Below are 16594 nucleotides of genomic sequence, written 5' to 3'. Positions count from 1 at the left end.
AATGAGTTTTTGGTTAAATGCCTGAAATAAGGTATGGGGTGAACACAAGCTCAAGACATTTTCATGTTTTACTCTACGACATAAAATATTTCATAACACCCCCTTGTGATTTGTTAAAGCTTTTAGTTGTCTTGAAAAAGGTGATTGCTAACAAGTGTCTAAATGGGACTGAAGAGGTTGTCGGAGAATTTAAACGTCATCATAATGAACAGATGTGTAAACTCACTTACTCACTAGTCCCCTTTCACAGCCTTATAGTGTTTATAATCACACTCTTGCAAACGATTCTAGCTCAAACTTTCATGGTAAAAGTTTTTTAAATAAAGACTGAAAGAGTTTACGTTATAACTAAGTTTAGCTTTTTACTTCTGCTGATTGTATGTAGGCTTCAAAATTCATAAAAGTTTAATTTGTGATTACATGAATAAAACATTTAAGAGTCATAAACTTCTGTTGGTCACAGAGCTTATTTTCTGCAATCATATTAAAATCCTAAGTCCTAAAATATAAGTTCATCATTTATTATAATGCACTAAATGTGTATATGTTTTTACATATGTTTTCTGCAATTATACAGTTGACCCTACCTCTTAACCTAAACATACCACCAAACCCGTCCCGTTCCATACCTGTACCCCACCTCAATAGCAGCAAAAGTGTTTTGCAATACAACATGAACACATTAAGTACCAAAGTATACAGTAGTTAAAGACACCTAAACTGATCAGAAAATGGCAAAATTGGTCAGTATGTCAACTGGTGAAAAACAGACACTTTTTAACTAAACCAGTAAAGCTTCTCTAGTCTCAAGAGGCTGAAATCCAAATACCAGGCATGCATGATAAAACGCCACAGCTGGCAACTCTCTCACACACACACACACACACACACACAAACAACTGTGATTCAATAGTCACCATACTATCATACACACTTTATCATAATCTAAAATAAATATATAATAGACCACTTGATCAAAACTAACTAGCTCAAAGCCTCAAACGGACCAATGCATTAACAACACACTTGACTTTGACTTTGAATCTAACAAAAAGTCCTTTCTTGGTCCTATTTCTTAATATTCTGCCCATGTTTCATCAAAGCGCTTTTAGACTACATCAAATGCAAAACGGGAAAATTCTCAAAAGTACTTCAAAAGTGACTTATGCGGCAACTTTTCCTGATAAATGAAGCACAACTGCATTCATTCATCACAAGAACTTTCAACAAGTCACAAAACAAATCAGCCGTTTTGCTGTTGAAAGTGTATCCCACCACCTCGCACCGCTTCTAAAATGCACGGAGCGGCACAAACCTAATGCTTTCCAGAAACATCCTCTCGAATCAGACCCAAAGGTATCTGAGAGGACAACAGATGACTTCGACCATATAAACTATTACAAAGAGCAAGATAAAGAGACATCTGATAGAGTCACAAGTGAAAAGAGAGATCATACAATAGCCTACACAAAAAAAAAAAAAAAAAAAAAATTTCTTGAATGAATAAAGAAAGGGGGGAAAGGCAAGCAGTCCTGACCGTGTTTATCCTGCAGGCGACTGTTCCCATTTTGTCCTGCATGCTCTCTCTTTCTGTCCTTCTCTGCTCATGCAGTTTTAAACAGACAGGCAGCATGCATTCTTTCCCATAAGGTGATAACAGCTCCCCTGGGTCTCCTTTTCTTTCCTCTTCTACTTTTTCTTTCTCTCAGTCAATCTTTTTCCTCCCTTTCCCCTTGTTTTCCCTCCTCCCTTTTCTCTTACAGTGCTGCTCGCTCTCCCCGTCGTTCTCTCTCTCTCTCTCGCGCGCTCTCTCTCTCTCTCTCTCCACCTCCACACACAGGTAACCCCTTTCAGGTGCCCCTCATGGGTGTACGGGAAAATCCTGGCTTGGGAAGCATTATTCCACTTGAACCAGCCAATGCTCCTCGGTATACAGCTGTACACACACACATATGCTTGTTGTAGAGCGCGCATGGACCCTCCGAGGACCTTGAGCCCTCCAAATATGGAGTGGGGAATGTAAACACAAGGGCGGAGTTATGTGTGGGTGGAGAGACGGAGCGCAAAGAGACAGAGCGAAAGAGAGAGATAAGAGAGGTATTGATGTACTAAAGAACAAGAGTGTCAGGTAAAAAAAAACACAAAATGATGAAAGAAAGATTGAAAGAAAGCAAAAGAAAGATAACAGGAGAGAGAAAAAAAACAGTATGAAACTTTGAGCGACTGGCAGTAGCATTCCTTCAGACTGTTTGTCGCTGCAACTGGCAATAATTACAGACATACAAGTGTGTGTTTGTGAGCGCGTGTAATTCTATATTTGAGGTTAAGTATTGTAAATTGTAAAGGCTGTTTGTGCACCAACCATGAGGCATCTCTAAATTACACGGCTGCTTGGGACCGAATCACACAACCAGATGTGCATCAAGACTCACATATGCACACACACATTAAGCTGTTGGGATTTATTTTTTTACAACTCCCCGCCTTTAAATATCCGGCCCTGGAATTTCCAATTCTTGTGCAAAGGGCCACCATAACAAGTGATTTAATAGTTCTCTGATCACTGAACTTTAACTGGACAAAGAGAACAAAGTTCATTTTCATAAAGTTAAACACTCACTATGTTCCGCTCCCTGAAGCGGATTTACTTCTGCAAAATGATATGGGAAGATGGGGTAAGATGTGCCAGCAACCCCGAATTTTGTTATGTTATGTTAAGATTTTTTTTTAAAGAAAAGCAAGGATGCATTAAACTGACCAAAAAGTGACAGTAATAATGATACAAAAGATTTCTATTTCAAATAAATCCTATTTTATTGTTTCACAAAAATATTAAGCAGCACAACTGTTCAACATTGATAAGAAGAATTATTTTTTTTAAGCACCAACTCATCATATGAGAATGATTTCTGAAGGATCATGTTACACTGAAGACTGGAGTAATGATGCATAAAAATGATGCAAAAATTATATTAAAATGTAAAAGAGTTATTTTAAATTGTAATAATGTGTTACAAAATTATGAACTGTTTTTGTGTCTTTAAAAAACATTAAAACGTCTTAGAGTGCCCTAACTTTTGAACAGCAGTTCACCACATAGTTCCCATTATTTTAAGCCTTACATTTGTCTTTACTTTTGAGGAAAAGGAAGATGTTTACAAGCTAAATACCACCCCCTCCCCACCCCCCCCCCCCAGTTTTCAGTTATTTAAACTGAAATAAAAGCTTATTTAATTTTTTTGTCTTTTAAAGTAACAAACTACTCCCAAAATAACAAAAACTTTGTTCTAATGCCACAAGATAAAATTGTCAATAAAATCATTATCCATCCAAAACATGGAATTCTTCCAGAACAATCTTATTGTATATATTATGTTTTTCAGTACGATAAAATGTCAACCGTGTTATCACGATTTTACATAGTAACCATCTGATAACTTAAAAGTGGATATTTGTAAAAATATCATTATTAAAATAGCTTTCTAAAAATCACACTGTAGTTTCACAATCTTGAGCACAAGGCTTGTAAAATCATATCCGAAATATACAATGATCAACCCAGTTACCGTTATTGTCGTGTACAATTTATTAACACATTATTGTATGATTGAATGAATAAAATCTTTCAAAACTATTATTTTACATATCACGATATTAAACCGGAAAGGGAAGCATTAAATAGAATGATCCAATACCATTATGCTTGCTTTCAATGATATATCACACTGTACATTCGTAGGAATTCAACATGTTTTCTTCTCTGCCTCATTTTTCTTTGTGTAGAAGACAACTTAAACTAAAACCAGTAGTAAATGTTAGCCCCCACTCTACTCTATACATGCTGGCCCTTGAATATCACGACTCATCATCTGGGTCTGTTATGTCTGAGCTCCATCCCACTGCTTTGACATTCTGACTCACTCTTCAGGACAAAACATCATATACTTTGAGCAGCTCTCTATTACTACAATTAATTTAGTGCAGCAATGTTAACATTTACAATAATTACAAACCCTCAAAGGGAAACAGCCAAGGCAATAACATGGAGCACTGTGGTGGTACTATGGTAACTGGCAGGTCATTATGGTCTGGAGGCCTCAGACCAAACAAGATTAGATTGGGGTCAAATACAAGAATTTTACTATTATTGTATAGGAGGTTAAGCTTTTCCACCCACCCTGAACAGTCCCGCACAGTCTCATATGTTCCAATTAACCTCAGCAAACAGTGCCCAGACTTAATAATGGCATTAGAGTTAAAGCGTGTTTCCTGTAGCAGACCGTTACTTGACAATTACTAGACCATTACAGAGACTTCATGTCTCGGAAAAATATTCTTTGCACCCTGAAATAAACACTGCTTACATGTGCATTCATGCTTTTGTTTTCCTCTCCTAAAAATAAATATCCACAAATCGCATGGTTTCACCACGGAAGTCCCACAAGAGGCCTACGAAGTACTATGAAAACATGTTCCGAATTAGTGAATCCAAAGCCAGATTTAGTGCGCTTGTTGTATGTCAATAAAGACAAAGTGTATACAGACTCGTCTATTTGAAACATGCCTCCACAACATTCCAGAAAACAAAATAGATATGTGTAACAAAAAAAGAAAGAAAGATAAACTAACTGTGATTCATGATGATTCATAACATGCGATTCATGAGGAAAGAAAAAAAAAACAGAGATTTAAAAACTTTGTGTACAACAAATTATTGTAGACTAGTGATAATCATCTAATATTTGGGCTTTTTGACCAATATTCATAATCAATTTGCCAATAAGCAGAACTTTTCCTCTGTTGGCTACAACAATTAGAATTTTTGTTGTACTGTGCGTTTTAAATTTTTGCAGTTTTATAGATTGTTTTGTGCTTCTTCATAACTGTTTTACCGTTTCAATATTTCTGAAAAGCTATCAAATTACCATTAACTTTTTTTAACTTCATAAAGCATTTTTATATTTCAATATATTTGCTGAATTACACTACCTTTCAAAAGTTTGGGGTCAGTAAGACTTTTCAATGATTTTGAAAGAAGTCTCTTATACTTACCACAGCAGCATTTATTCGATCAAAAATACAGTAAAATCAGTAATATTGTTAAATATTCTTCTTTTTGAATATATATTAAATCTGTGATGCAAATCTGAATTTTCAGCATCATTACTCCAGCCTTCAGTGTCACATGATCCTTCAGAAATCATTCAAATATGTTGATTTTGTGTTCAAGAAACATTTATTATAATTATCAGTGTTAAAAACAGTTGTGCTGCTTCATATTTTTGTGGATTTATTTGAAAGAGAAATCTTTTGTAAAATTATAAATGTCTTGACTGTTACATTTGAACAGTTTAATGCGTTCTTGGTGAATGAAAGTATACATTTATTTAAACTGATCCCAAACTTTTGAACATCTGTGACAACATGCCTTGCTTCTTCCCATTATATACACATTTATAGTTTGCTAGATATCAGAATCAGGCATTGGAAAACTCAACTCATTGGTTCTATTCAAGATCTTATGAATAAGTTGAGGTGTCCAGTGTTACCTGCTGCTGTAAAATACTCACTGAAGTCCCATTGAGCCTGTAGTGAATCCAGAGGGTCATTTTCAATGACAACGGCTGAACTGTTCCTTCCGTTGCCACAGTCTTGAAATAGAGAAACAGTGTGATAATTTATAACTACATTTATTAATACCTAAACCAGCCATACTGGATCATACAAATTCACAAAGACCTAGAAAACATCTTCCATTGCAGAGAAATGTAAGGATACCTGAAGCAAGGGATGGATCTCTCTCCGCAATTTCTGAAAAGAGCACCTCCACCACACCGTCCTCTGGGAATCTTGGGTCTTGAATGGAGACAAAAAGCAAATGATGACTTAAAAGGGATGGAAAAAACTACTCAGCACAGCAATGTGGGAACATCAACACACATGAGTTCAATGACAGTTGATGTATTTGTGACTTGTAAGCACGCTTGCCACAGCCATGTGACAGTTTTCGCTTCTGTCCATCTACATTACGGTTGTCTTGATTGTGTAAGGTTTCCCATTTTGTAAGGACCAAAATTACAGAAGTGTTTGTGTAAAGAATTAAGTTGTCTGTCTGTTTCTCAGATCTGCTCGGGCCACCATGCGTCTTGCCTGTCATTATTTACCAAAAACATTCGGCTCGGTCACATGCTCAATCACGCACCCTCTCACACACCAGGAAACACCAACCTGCATTCAAAATAATGAAGTACAAACATATGTTGGCCCCAAACCGTATGGAATACAGATACTGCTGCTAGAGCTTTTAACAGAGCCAACATTGAACTAACTATGAACATTTTCCAACAACATTTGTCGACCAGATTTCTGGTACAAATACTTTCAGTAATCAATTTGAACAATGTATCCATTGCTGTATCAGTCCCACTTTATATAAAGTGTCTTTATCTACCATGTACGAACATATAAAATAACCATTTGATAGAATGCACTTATTGCTTACATGTTTTTACATTGATCTTATATTTTTTAAAAACCTGCATGTAATTACAGCTCTATTTAATTTCTGTTATTACATCTGTAATTACACTGTTGACCTTTGCCTAAACCCTTTAACCAACCTTTAACCTTAAACATACCACCAAACCCATATCCTACCTCAATAGCAGCAAAAGTGTTTTGCAATACAACACGAACACAATAATTACATTGTACCAAATATAAAGCTTTGCATATATAAAATAAATAAAAAAATTTGGTTACACTTTATTTTAAGGTGTCATTGTTACAGTGTAATTATATATTTAAGTACTGAGTAATATTAAGCAACTACATGTACTTACTATAGGGTTAGGGTAGGATTAGGATTTGGTTGAGGGTTAGTTGCATGTCATTATGCATAATTTATTGTTATTATATGGTACATATAATTACAAGTACATGTAACATATGTAACAATGACACTGTAAAATAAAGTGTTACCGAAAAAATGTTGTGCTACATACAAGATAAATGTCATTTGGTTTGTTATTTTGCTAATGCAAATACTTTCTTAGATTTTTATCACAAGGGCCACCTTTGTGTGCGATGATTTTTGTCAAAAACAATTTGGGTACCTTTGTTGGCATGATCGAGGTCTTGTTTCTGCAAGGAAAGTTGGTCTCCAGACAGAGCGCCGGTGTGAAACTGCACACGAAACACTGTCTCATTAGTCCTCACGGAAACATTTTTATGATAACACGCAATCTGCAGAGAAAGAAGAAATGAAGAGGATACAGTATGCAGTTTTCATAAGATTAGTGTAAAAAACGATTTATAAGCCTTTTGAACTAATGAGGACAAAGAAAATGTCCTCACTAGGTGGTTGTCATAATATTTCAAGGAAGAAGAATGATTAAAGAAGAACGATTCAGTGTAATTGGCATTCGGTGCTGCTTTATAAAGGCAAGGCGCCAACCGCTATTCACACTCTTGAACGCCGTTGCAATGGCAGTTTACGTTTTTCTTTTTTCTTTTTTTCTGATCTCCTGCACCCCCTGCAGTTCCTCTGCGCGCCCCACACTTTTAGAGCCACGGGGTTAGGTGATAGGAAAATATCGTTAACTTAACCTGATATAAAATGCATGGAAGTCTGCAATGTTCTCAATAATATATTGAAACAAACATGTGTGTACAGGTTTATATTACATTGGGGACATTTGTTCCACATGAGGGAAATGGATTAATAAACATACTTGATGTTTTTTTTTTTTTAAATGTAAAAATGCAGAAAGTTTTCTGTGATGGGTAGGGTTAGTGTAAGGGGATAGAATATACAGTTTGTACAGTACAAAAATAATTGTCTATGTACAATTCATGTCCATAAAATATGAAAACACAATGTGAGTGAGTGAGTGAGTGAGTGAGTGAGAGGGAGAGAGGGAGAGAGGGAGAGAGGGAGAGAGGGAGAGAGGGAGAGAGGGAGAGAGAGAGAGAGATATCTCACCATGAAATCACCATTGATCATCTGTGGCGGTTCCAGAACAAAACACACACTGTCCGTCTGACCTACGGCAACCTGGCTGAGAGTTATACACAAGCCCTAAATATACACATATTCTAAATATGATCACATGGATAAATACTTTTTTTCTTTTTTATACTTTTTAACATTGTATTTATATATAATATCCAGTGTCTTACTGCACTCCTGATGTGTATATTGTCTGCGTGCCATGATACACTCTGATAAACAGCTGACACACTGAAAACAAACAAACCCAGGAAAAAAATTGTATTACACTTGTTTAATAGGTCAAGTTAGGTCACATTTTTAACATTTCCAATAAAATAAAAAACTGCTTAAAAATAGTATTAATGTTAATAAACAACTTTCATTTCCAAAACAATTCTGAAAAGTCTGTCATCATTTACACACATTTGCTCATTTCATTCCAAACCTGTATGACGTTCTTTCTTCTGTAAAACACAAAAGAAGATATTTTGAAGATATTTTTGTTAATGATCTTGTTTTAAATATCTTTTGTGTTCAACAGAAGAAAGAACGTCATACAGGTTTGGAACGACATGAGAGTGGGTAAATGATGACAGAATTTTCATTTTTGGGTGAACTAATACTCAAGACTGGACGTAGGATACTGGCATTTTCCTCACCTGTAGGGTGGAAGTCAGGAATGGGATGGATATGAACGCGGTGGATGAAGAGAGGGGAAGGGTTTATTTGGATCTGGTGAGCAAGCAGCCTGCCAAACACCTGCACATACCTGAACCATCCACAAACACCTCAGTCACTCATACTGACACCAGACAATGATAAATCAAGCCTCACAACCCCACAACAACTTCAGATGTTGAAAATAAAACAGCAAAAAAGCATCAGTCTGGTCTTAATTGGCAATTATCAGCATTTAAAAAGAATGCATGAATATTTTAAAGGGTTAGTTCACCCAAAAAGGAAAATTCTGTCATTAATTACTCACCCTCATGTTGTTCCAAACCTGTAAGACTTTCGTTCATTTTCAGAACACATGAAAATATTTTAATGAAATCTGAGAGTTCTCTGTCCCTCCATTGACAGCTACGCAACTACTACTTTCAAGCCCCAGAAAGGTAGTAAAGAGATTATTAAGTAAGTATATACAAGTAATCCATGTGACTCCAGTGGTTTAACCTTAATTTTATAAAGCGGTGCGAGTGCTTTGCGCAAAAAAAACAAAAAAAAAACACGATTTACCAGTGTATTTACACAATATTAATCGCCAACGTGTTAATGAGAGCACCACGAAACATTCAAGTTGTGTTGACGCGAATGAGGCGAATTCGCGTCTACCGCGCCGCGCTAAACGCCTCATTCGCGCCGCAGGAATTTTTTCCGCGCGTAACGTGTCTTTGCATTGACTTAACATTGAAATCACTCGCGCCTGACGCGCTATTCGCGTCCGGTGTGAACGCACCATTAGAGGTAAATAACGGATTTCTCCCGTCTCAGGGGAAAATGAGAGAGTGTTGCACGACCATTCAATAGTATGACTGGGTTTCTAACAATGCAAAGCTTAGTGCAAATGGGTGGAGTGTCCCTTTAAGGACTACAACAAACGGCTGGACTACAAGACATTCCTCCCAGGTTAGTGACATCACAAACCCTAAAATTTACATAAACCCCACCCCCGGGAACGCAATTTATAGATTATCATGACAGAATATGCTAATCAATGACTTGAAGATCACTACACATAAGATACATAAATTCATCAACTAACCATTCAGAAATGTCCTGTCGCATTCTACATGATGTCACTTCTTCTTGAGTCTCTCCATCATTGACTCCGTTAACATCATTTGACTACAGTTTGTATATAAAGCCTAAAAGTGTTTGAAATTTCCAGTGCATGTCTGTCTGGGTTAAAATGACACAAGCTGTTGAAGCTCCGCCCCCTGTGCTGCGAGCAGAAGCTCATTTGCATTTAAAGGAACAGACATAAAACGGTGCGTTTTTGCTAACCCTCAAAAAGTGACAATTCTAACATGCTATATAAAAATATCTGTGGGGTATTTTGATCTTAAACTTAACATACACACTCTGGGGACATCAGAGACATATTTTACATCTTGTAAAAAGGGAATTATTCCACCCCTTTAATATTTTGTAAATACAGTGGTAAATTATGTTGTTGTTGTTGTTTTGCGCAAAGCACTCGTGTCGCTTCATAAAATTGAGGTTAAACCACTGGAATCACATGGGTTACTTTAAGGATGTCTTTACTACCTTTCTAGGCCTTGAAAGTGGTAGTTGCGTAGCTGTCAATGGAGGGACAGAGAACTCTCAGATTTCATTAAAATATTTTCATGTGTTCTGAAAATTAACGAAAGTCTTACGGGTTTGGAACAACATGAGGGTGAGTAATTAATGACAGAATTTTCCTTTTTGGGTGAACTAACCCTTTAAACCAAACAAGATAAAGGCGTGAAAAGTGTTTGAAACCTGATTCTGAAACCTGAAAAAAATAAATAAAATAAATTTACTGCTATTCTGGGTGCGCCACATTATCAAAGAGAATACATAGCTTCTTTACAGTGTTGCCAAACACATCTTCTTTGTGTTGTTCCAGCAACAGATCAGAGCTGAATATTTATGTTGCGATTTTTAAAGCTTTACAATAACTCATTTTACTGAAGAAGTGTTTAAGTGTTTCTAGAGTCAATAGAGATGGGAGAGCATAAGGCAAGGGAAATGATAATACATTAAACAGCAGGGAAAAGAGTTTAGAGTAAAAACTCCTCCTCAGTTTGCACGTGCGTGAGGGGTGACGACGGGTGCTAGCTTTTAGGATGATGTAAAAAAAAAGAAGAAAAAAAACAGTACCAAAGTGTAAAAGAAGATGTTTCAGAGAAAAGGGAAGTGGGAATAATGTCAGGACGTCCAGACTGCATAGGGGGGGATTTCCTCTCATGTGTGACCCTGAACCGCTGTCCAGAGTGAAACATTCACTCATGACAGACTGCTGAGTGTCCAAAAGCCATAACATGACCAACACCTCAGTATGTTTTAAGAAGACTATGTTTTAGGGCGGGGGCGCATGTCTTAAGTTTAAAATCATTGGTTACCCGTAAGCCAATCACATAACGTTTGGTTATGGCGTGTGTTATGCGCATGCTCAGCCGCATCTAACTTCCACTGTAAACACATGTATGATGCGAAAACAAAACCATCGAGCGAAATACCGGAGTGAACATGGCTGTGAACGACTTTTGCAGATTATGTGAAGTAAATCTACGCATCCACGGTACAATCAGCGTCTACGTCACGGCTCTCAGCCCGCCCTCTGTCCGTTGATTGGCCGGCTGTTTTCAGGCCGGAGGAAAACGGAAAGCTATTACGCTGTCTCAGACTGAGTACAGAAGCGAAATGAAATTGAGCGGAAGTACGAAGTTTGACGTAGTCAGGCTATTCTAGAATGAGAAAAGCCAGAAAATGTATTGTTGGCTCATGTGGATGAAAGACAACAACTCCCAGAATGCACGTGCTTCACTGCACTAAGAGGCCACTCCCAAGCCACGCCTCGCCTACCGGTCACAGAGAGCAGTATTGGAAGAAATGATACAACTAGGCTACTAGTTGACTCGAAACTGAAAAGACGTTGTTTTATCGTGAGATCCCACCCCCTATGGGCGGGTTGAAAACATGGGGAACTAGCCTCTGGCCAAAAAAGCCTCAGATGACGCAAAATGACGATTTTTGCGTCATCAGAGTTTTTTCTCCAGACACACAATACAGAAATCTCTCATCTCAGGGGAACATGAGCGAGGGAAGCACGGTCATTCGAAAATACTACCAGGTTTCTACTGATACAAAGCTAATCGGTGAAGTATCCCTTTAAATGAATAATTTTTCCCAATATAGTAACAGTAGGGTAAAGTGTATCAGATGGTTCTTGTTAATTTCCCTTCTGTGTACTGGAAAAAGGGGGAAAAAAGAAAGTTAATGCATAAACAAATGAGCCTTGCCTTTTCTGAGATGGAGTCATGATGTTAACCATTTTATCACTGCAGAACTTCTTCATGGAGTAGAGATCTAATGCATGTTCCTCACTAGGTACAAGAGAACATGAAACAGGTCACAAATTAATATACAAACCTATAAAATCTATTTGTTTAGCCATGCAATTCAAAATAAATTCACAACACTTTCATATATTTAAATATAGACTGATGCAAAAGGGAGCTATTATGATACACTTCTGCTTTATGACAGTATTCTAAGTATAACAACCAGCCTCTGATTTAGCTGCGTCTATAGGGAGGGATCTTATTATAACCTTTAAAGGTCTTCAAGGGAGTGACAGATCTCCCAAAAAAGAAAGTTATGCCATGTTGTTCTAAACCAGGGGTAGGCAAGTTCGTTCCTAGAGAGCCGCTGTCCTGTAGAGTTTGGCTCCAACTCTGAAAAAAACCCTCACCTGCCTATAGCCTTTAATCCTGAAGACATTGGCTGAATCCGAAATCACCCCTAAACCCTTAATCACTATTCCCTATGTTAGTCCACTAATACAGTTCACTTGAAGGAGTGAATGAAAACCAGCGAGAGAATTCGGACAGCCGTTGAGCATACATCGGCTGTCCACTCGTTATTGCGGTGCAATGTGGGATAGAATGAGTGAGTGCACTCAATTACATCCACTATGGTTTCGGACACCACTACAAATGGCTGTCCCCTCAAATAATGCCCTATTTGAGGGTGTAGGGGGCGTTTCGGATTCAGAACTTGGAACACGAAATAGAAACTACGAAGAATGATCTCTTATAAGCCTTCCCCACCAGTGAGTTTTTAACTTGAGAATCTCTGCGACTGGATAACTGAACAAATCATTCAGACAATTAATTGAAAAGATCCAAATCAAAACAATCATTTGGTAAAAAACTGGACATTGCTCATGAACTCTCAGAATCAGTATTTTCAGTGAATAATACAATTTTCAGTGAATCTTTCTCACACAAAGCTATTATATGAACTCAGAAGACCTGAAATATAGGGCCAGGTTTACTAAACATGGTAAATTAGTGCGAGAACGCAATTCCAAAAATAAAACGCAGATGGGAGAGGAAAGTTCTGCGCGTGATCTACTGACAACACACCAATTAAAGTTTATTTCCATAATGACCAACACAATCTACCAAGAGCAGCGCAAATTAGAGTCTGGTTTAAGACATGCTTTTTGGGCGGTAAATAATGGCGCAAACACCAGTAAATTGACGAGCGCAAACCTTAGCAGATCACCTTGCATGATCCATTTAAATAGTCTCCTCCCATAAATTTTGCATCTTGAAGGGAAACTCCTACAAATGCAATAAGGTCAGCCGCAAAAATAACCCTGTCCAAACCTTTTCAGCGCTAATTTTTCACTGCGTGTCTTTAGTAAATCCTGAGAGTAGTTTTTTAATGCCAAAAGAGGGTTGCGCTGGCGCAAGCTATTAGTAAATCTGGCCATAGGTGTAGGCTATAATCCATAAAGACTACTTTTTATTGTGCATTTGAGTGTTTTTCAAAGCTTGAAAGCTCCAGTGGCCATTTATTATAATCACAGAGAAAATCATACAGGTTTGGAACGACATGACGTGAGTAAATCTTATTAGTAACAATTGTCATTTTTGTGGTGAACTATCCCTTTAAGCAGCTTGTCTGAGAAGGCAATTGTCTTATAAAGAAGATATTTTGACTTGTTAACAAAGGATATGAATTAAGTTGTACCTGGTTGAAACATTAGATAGTTGGATGTAAGAGGATATTACCACACCCACCCTGTCTTTGCTGCCCTATATGAAAGAGAACCAAAAAGTTAACCAAGTGTGACATTCCTATAGGACGCAGAGACAAATAATGGACTTTTAACCTGAGAATAAAGTGCAAATAACTTAAAATCTCACTTTGCAGTGCAGCAGCAGCACATTTTCAGGATGTGCGCTGAGCCAGTTGTTCATGTTTTTACACAGAGAACACAGCAGATGGAGTGATGGAGCGTGACACTCCGGCCAGCCCAAATCCACCACCTAACAGTCAGAGATGTGAGCCAACAGTTATACATATACTACCGTTCAAATGTTTGGGGTCAGTTTGAGTTTTCAACACTGATAAGAAGAAATTTCTTATCAGAAATTTCAAATCAGCATATTAGAGTGATTTCTGAAGGATCATGTGACACTGAAGACTGGAGTAATGATGCTGAAAACCCAGCTTTGATCACAGAAATAAATTACATTTTAAAATATATTCAAATAGAAAACTTATTTTAAATTGTAAGTTTAAAAAGTAGTTATTTTTAAAAATAAGTTTCAGCCTTGGTGAGCATAAAATCATTAAAAATGACCCCAAAGTTTTGAATGGCAATGCACATTCCATCACACATCTGTAACATCAGTCACATGACACATTTTAACTTTACCCTGCGATTCATCCTGCTGAGATCATCACTGTGTTCGGATAAGTTGATGACCTGCGTGCAGGAAAATAAAGATTTTGTTCCAAGTGTCTCCAAGAGTAACACTCTGACACAGTCAGTCAACAGACACACAGAGACATGTGATATGTTTGTTTTTCTCACCATGTATTGATCAGCATGTTTGGACTGAAGCATCTGCGTGATGCTGCGCAGGTTGCGCTGGTATGTCTGCTCTGCGCAGGATTGGTGGAATGTGACGCCAATGATGCGCTCTGTAACGTAGTTCAGGTCAAATTCATATCCCTCCGCCATCACAGTGGTGTTCCCTCATATGAGGAGATCTGCAGAGAGGATGAGACTGGATTCAGTTCATTAATGTGCAGGACTCTTTACAAGCATTTGTTTTGGCATGTAGGGATGAGCAAATCTGCAAGGATCCATGGAAGAACGCCACTGGTTGGAAAGACAGGCTAAAGACAGAATCGGTAGAGCTTTGTCAAGCCCATGGACACTTAGACATGCAGAGCTTTTTGCATCATTTAATTTCCATTAAAATCTTCATGTTAAAATGTAACTAATATGAAAATCTGTAGGTTCTGAGGGTTGGATGCTGAAACGCGTGGTTTTAGACCACAATAATTTATTAGTATGGTGTAGAGCCTCCTTTTTCAGCCAATACAGCATCAATTCGTCCTGGTTTTTTGGAAACTGATATTTGTTTTCTCCGTGTTCTTATTAAAAAGTTCAAAATAACAGAAAATATAGGATAAATATATTTTTGTAACAATTTAAATGGCTTTTTTTTATCTAAATGTCTGTCACTTTTAATGACACTTTTATTCAATCCATCCTTGCCGAATAAAAGTAAAAAGAAGAAAAAGAAAAGAAAATCTTACGGGCCCCAAACTTTTGAATGGTAGAGTACAGAAAGGATATTTGAAAAGGAGCATTTAAAAATACATGCATAAATGAAACTGAAACCAGTCTGAATAAGCAACCACAGTTCCCTCATGAAGGACTCAGAGTCACAAGATAAAAATGTATATTTTGCTTGGACACATTCTCTCTTTCACACCAAGGATGCTTCCTCTATTCTTTTCATTCAGTATCTCTCTTCCTCTAGAAAAAGAATAGACCAGTTTGGCTCATATAACTACTGCACTTCAGGCTACAATATATGGGATCAGTGTCAGAAATAATGCTTTCATAAAATTCAAATGAATAAAAAAAGACCTCTAACACATGTAGCACACAAGACTAAACAGCTTCCAATACATAAACACATGACAGCCAGTAAGTCTCTTAAATGACACTTGTCTGACCCCTGTCATGTGATGGTGGAGAGGCAAAACAGATCCACTGGACTGAAGTGAGACTCAAAATTAGCCAATCAGACCACTTCTTTTGAGCTGACCTGACACAACGTGGACACACCTATTGACAACACAGAGACAAAGCGGACTTCACAATGATTTCACTTCTCGCTTCCATTTACGTCTCAGTATAAATACGAACATACCCATTCTCCACTTCTAGCAAAGGTTGTTTTCTTTGTCCATTTACTGCAAAATGGAGAATAATATAACTTTAGATTGTGTATAAAGGCTTACACGACTGATCTGCTCACCTTGTTCCCTGTTCACACCAGATTAGATTTCTTAAAGTTCATCCACCTTCACTTTCAGCACTGCACACCTACACCATACGCTCCATGTGGATGTGCGTCTGGTCACTTATCTACAGTACGTTTAATCCGCAACCTGTTTAACCTTCAACCTCAAACTAGATCTGTTAATAAAAAGAAACAAAACACAAATTATCGCACACCTGAGTGCTGTCTTCATTGAAATACTATATATAGAAACCAGCTGAAAGAACTCACCCTTCTGTCTGGCTGAAATCTCCTCTCGGTAACCTTCTGAACGTCTGTGAATACGGAAAGAGAAAAGAAAGGTAGCAAAAGGCTTTGTCTGGTCCGTGACTGAGCTCACATGTACTTTGGCCGTTGTTATGTATGTGTGTGTTCACCCGTTGTCAGCACTTGTTGTGTGGCAAGCATGAGTAAAGAAACACTACCAAGGGAACACACCTCCCTATTACAAAGAAAAAGCCCTGAGTCAAACAATGGACATATGATGTAGTAATACTGGACACTTCTTTTT

General features: G+C 37.6%; 1 protein-coding gene across 4 annotated transcripts in view; it reads right to left on the bottom strand.

Moving 5' to 3' along the window:
• The window catches only part of tns3.2 (tensin 3, tandem duplicate 2), a 45429-nt gene extending 28923 nt beyond the window's left edge, over positions 1-16506 (bottom strand). Inside the window, exons 1-13 of one of the 4 annotated variants that reach the window (XM_084092038.1) lie at positions 16315-16461; positions 16060-16220; positions 14595-14773; positions 14436-14486; positions 13921-14043; positions 13745-13809; positions 12004-12087; positions 8653-8762; positions 8182-8242; positions 7985-8060; positions 7116-7245; positions 5779-5856; positions 5550-5651 (exon numbers count right to left, since the gene is read on the bottom strand). In XM_084092038.1, the coding sequence (XP_083948164.1) occupies positions 5550-5651; positions 5779-5856; positions 7116-7245; positions 7985-8060; positions 8182-8242; positions 8653-8762; positions 12004-12087; positions 13745-13809; positions 13921-14043; positions 14436-14486; positions 14595-14744 (1030 nt within the window). In that variant the 5' untranslated portion in view covers positions 14745-14773; positions 16060-16220; positions 16315-16461. Of the gene's footprint in view, positions 1-5549; positions 5652-5778; positions 5857-7115; positions 7246-7984; positions 8061-8181; positions 8243-8652; positions 8763-12003; positions 12088-13744; positions 13810-13920; positions 14044-14435; positions 14487-14594; positions 14774-16059; positions 16221-16314 lie in introns of all 4 variants that reach the window. The other 3 variants (XM_084092036.1, XM_084092035.1, XM_084092037.1) reach the window with 3 other exon arrangements.
• Between the last annotated feature and the right edge of the window lie 88 nt (positions 16507-16594).

This window comes from Abramis brama (assembly GCF_963993115.1).
Source record: "Abramis brama genome assembly, chromosome: 18".
Lineage (NCBI taxonomy): Eukaryota > Metazoa > Chordata > Actinopteri > Cypriniformes > Leuciscidae > Abramis > Abramis brama.
This window is presented reverse-complemented; position numbering and strand designations above follow the sequence as displayed.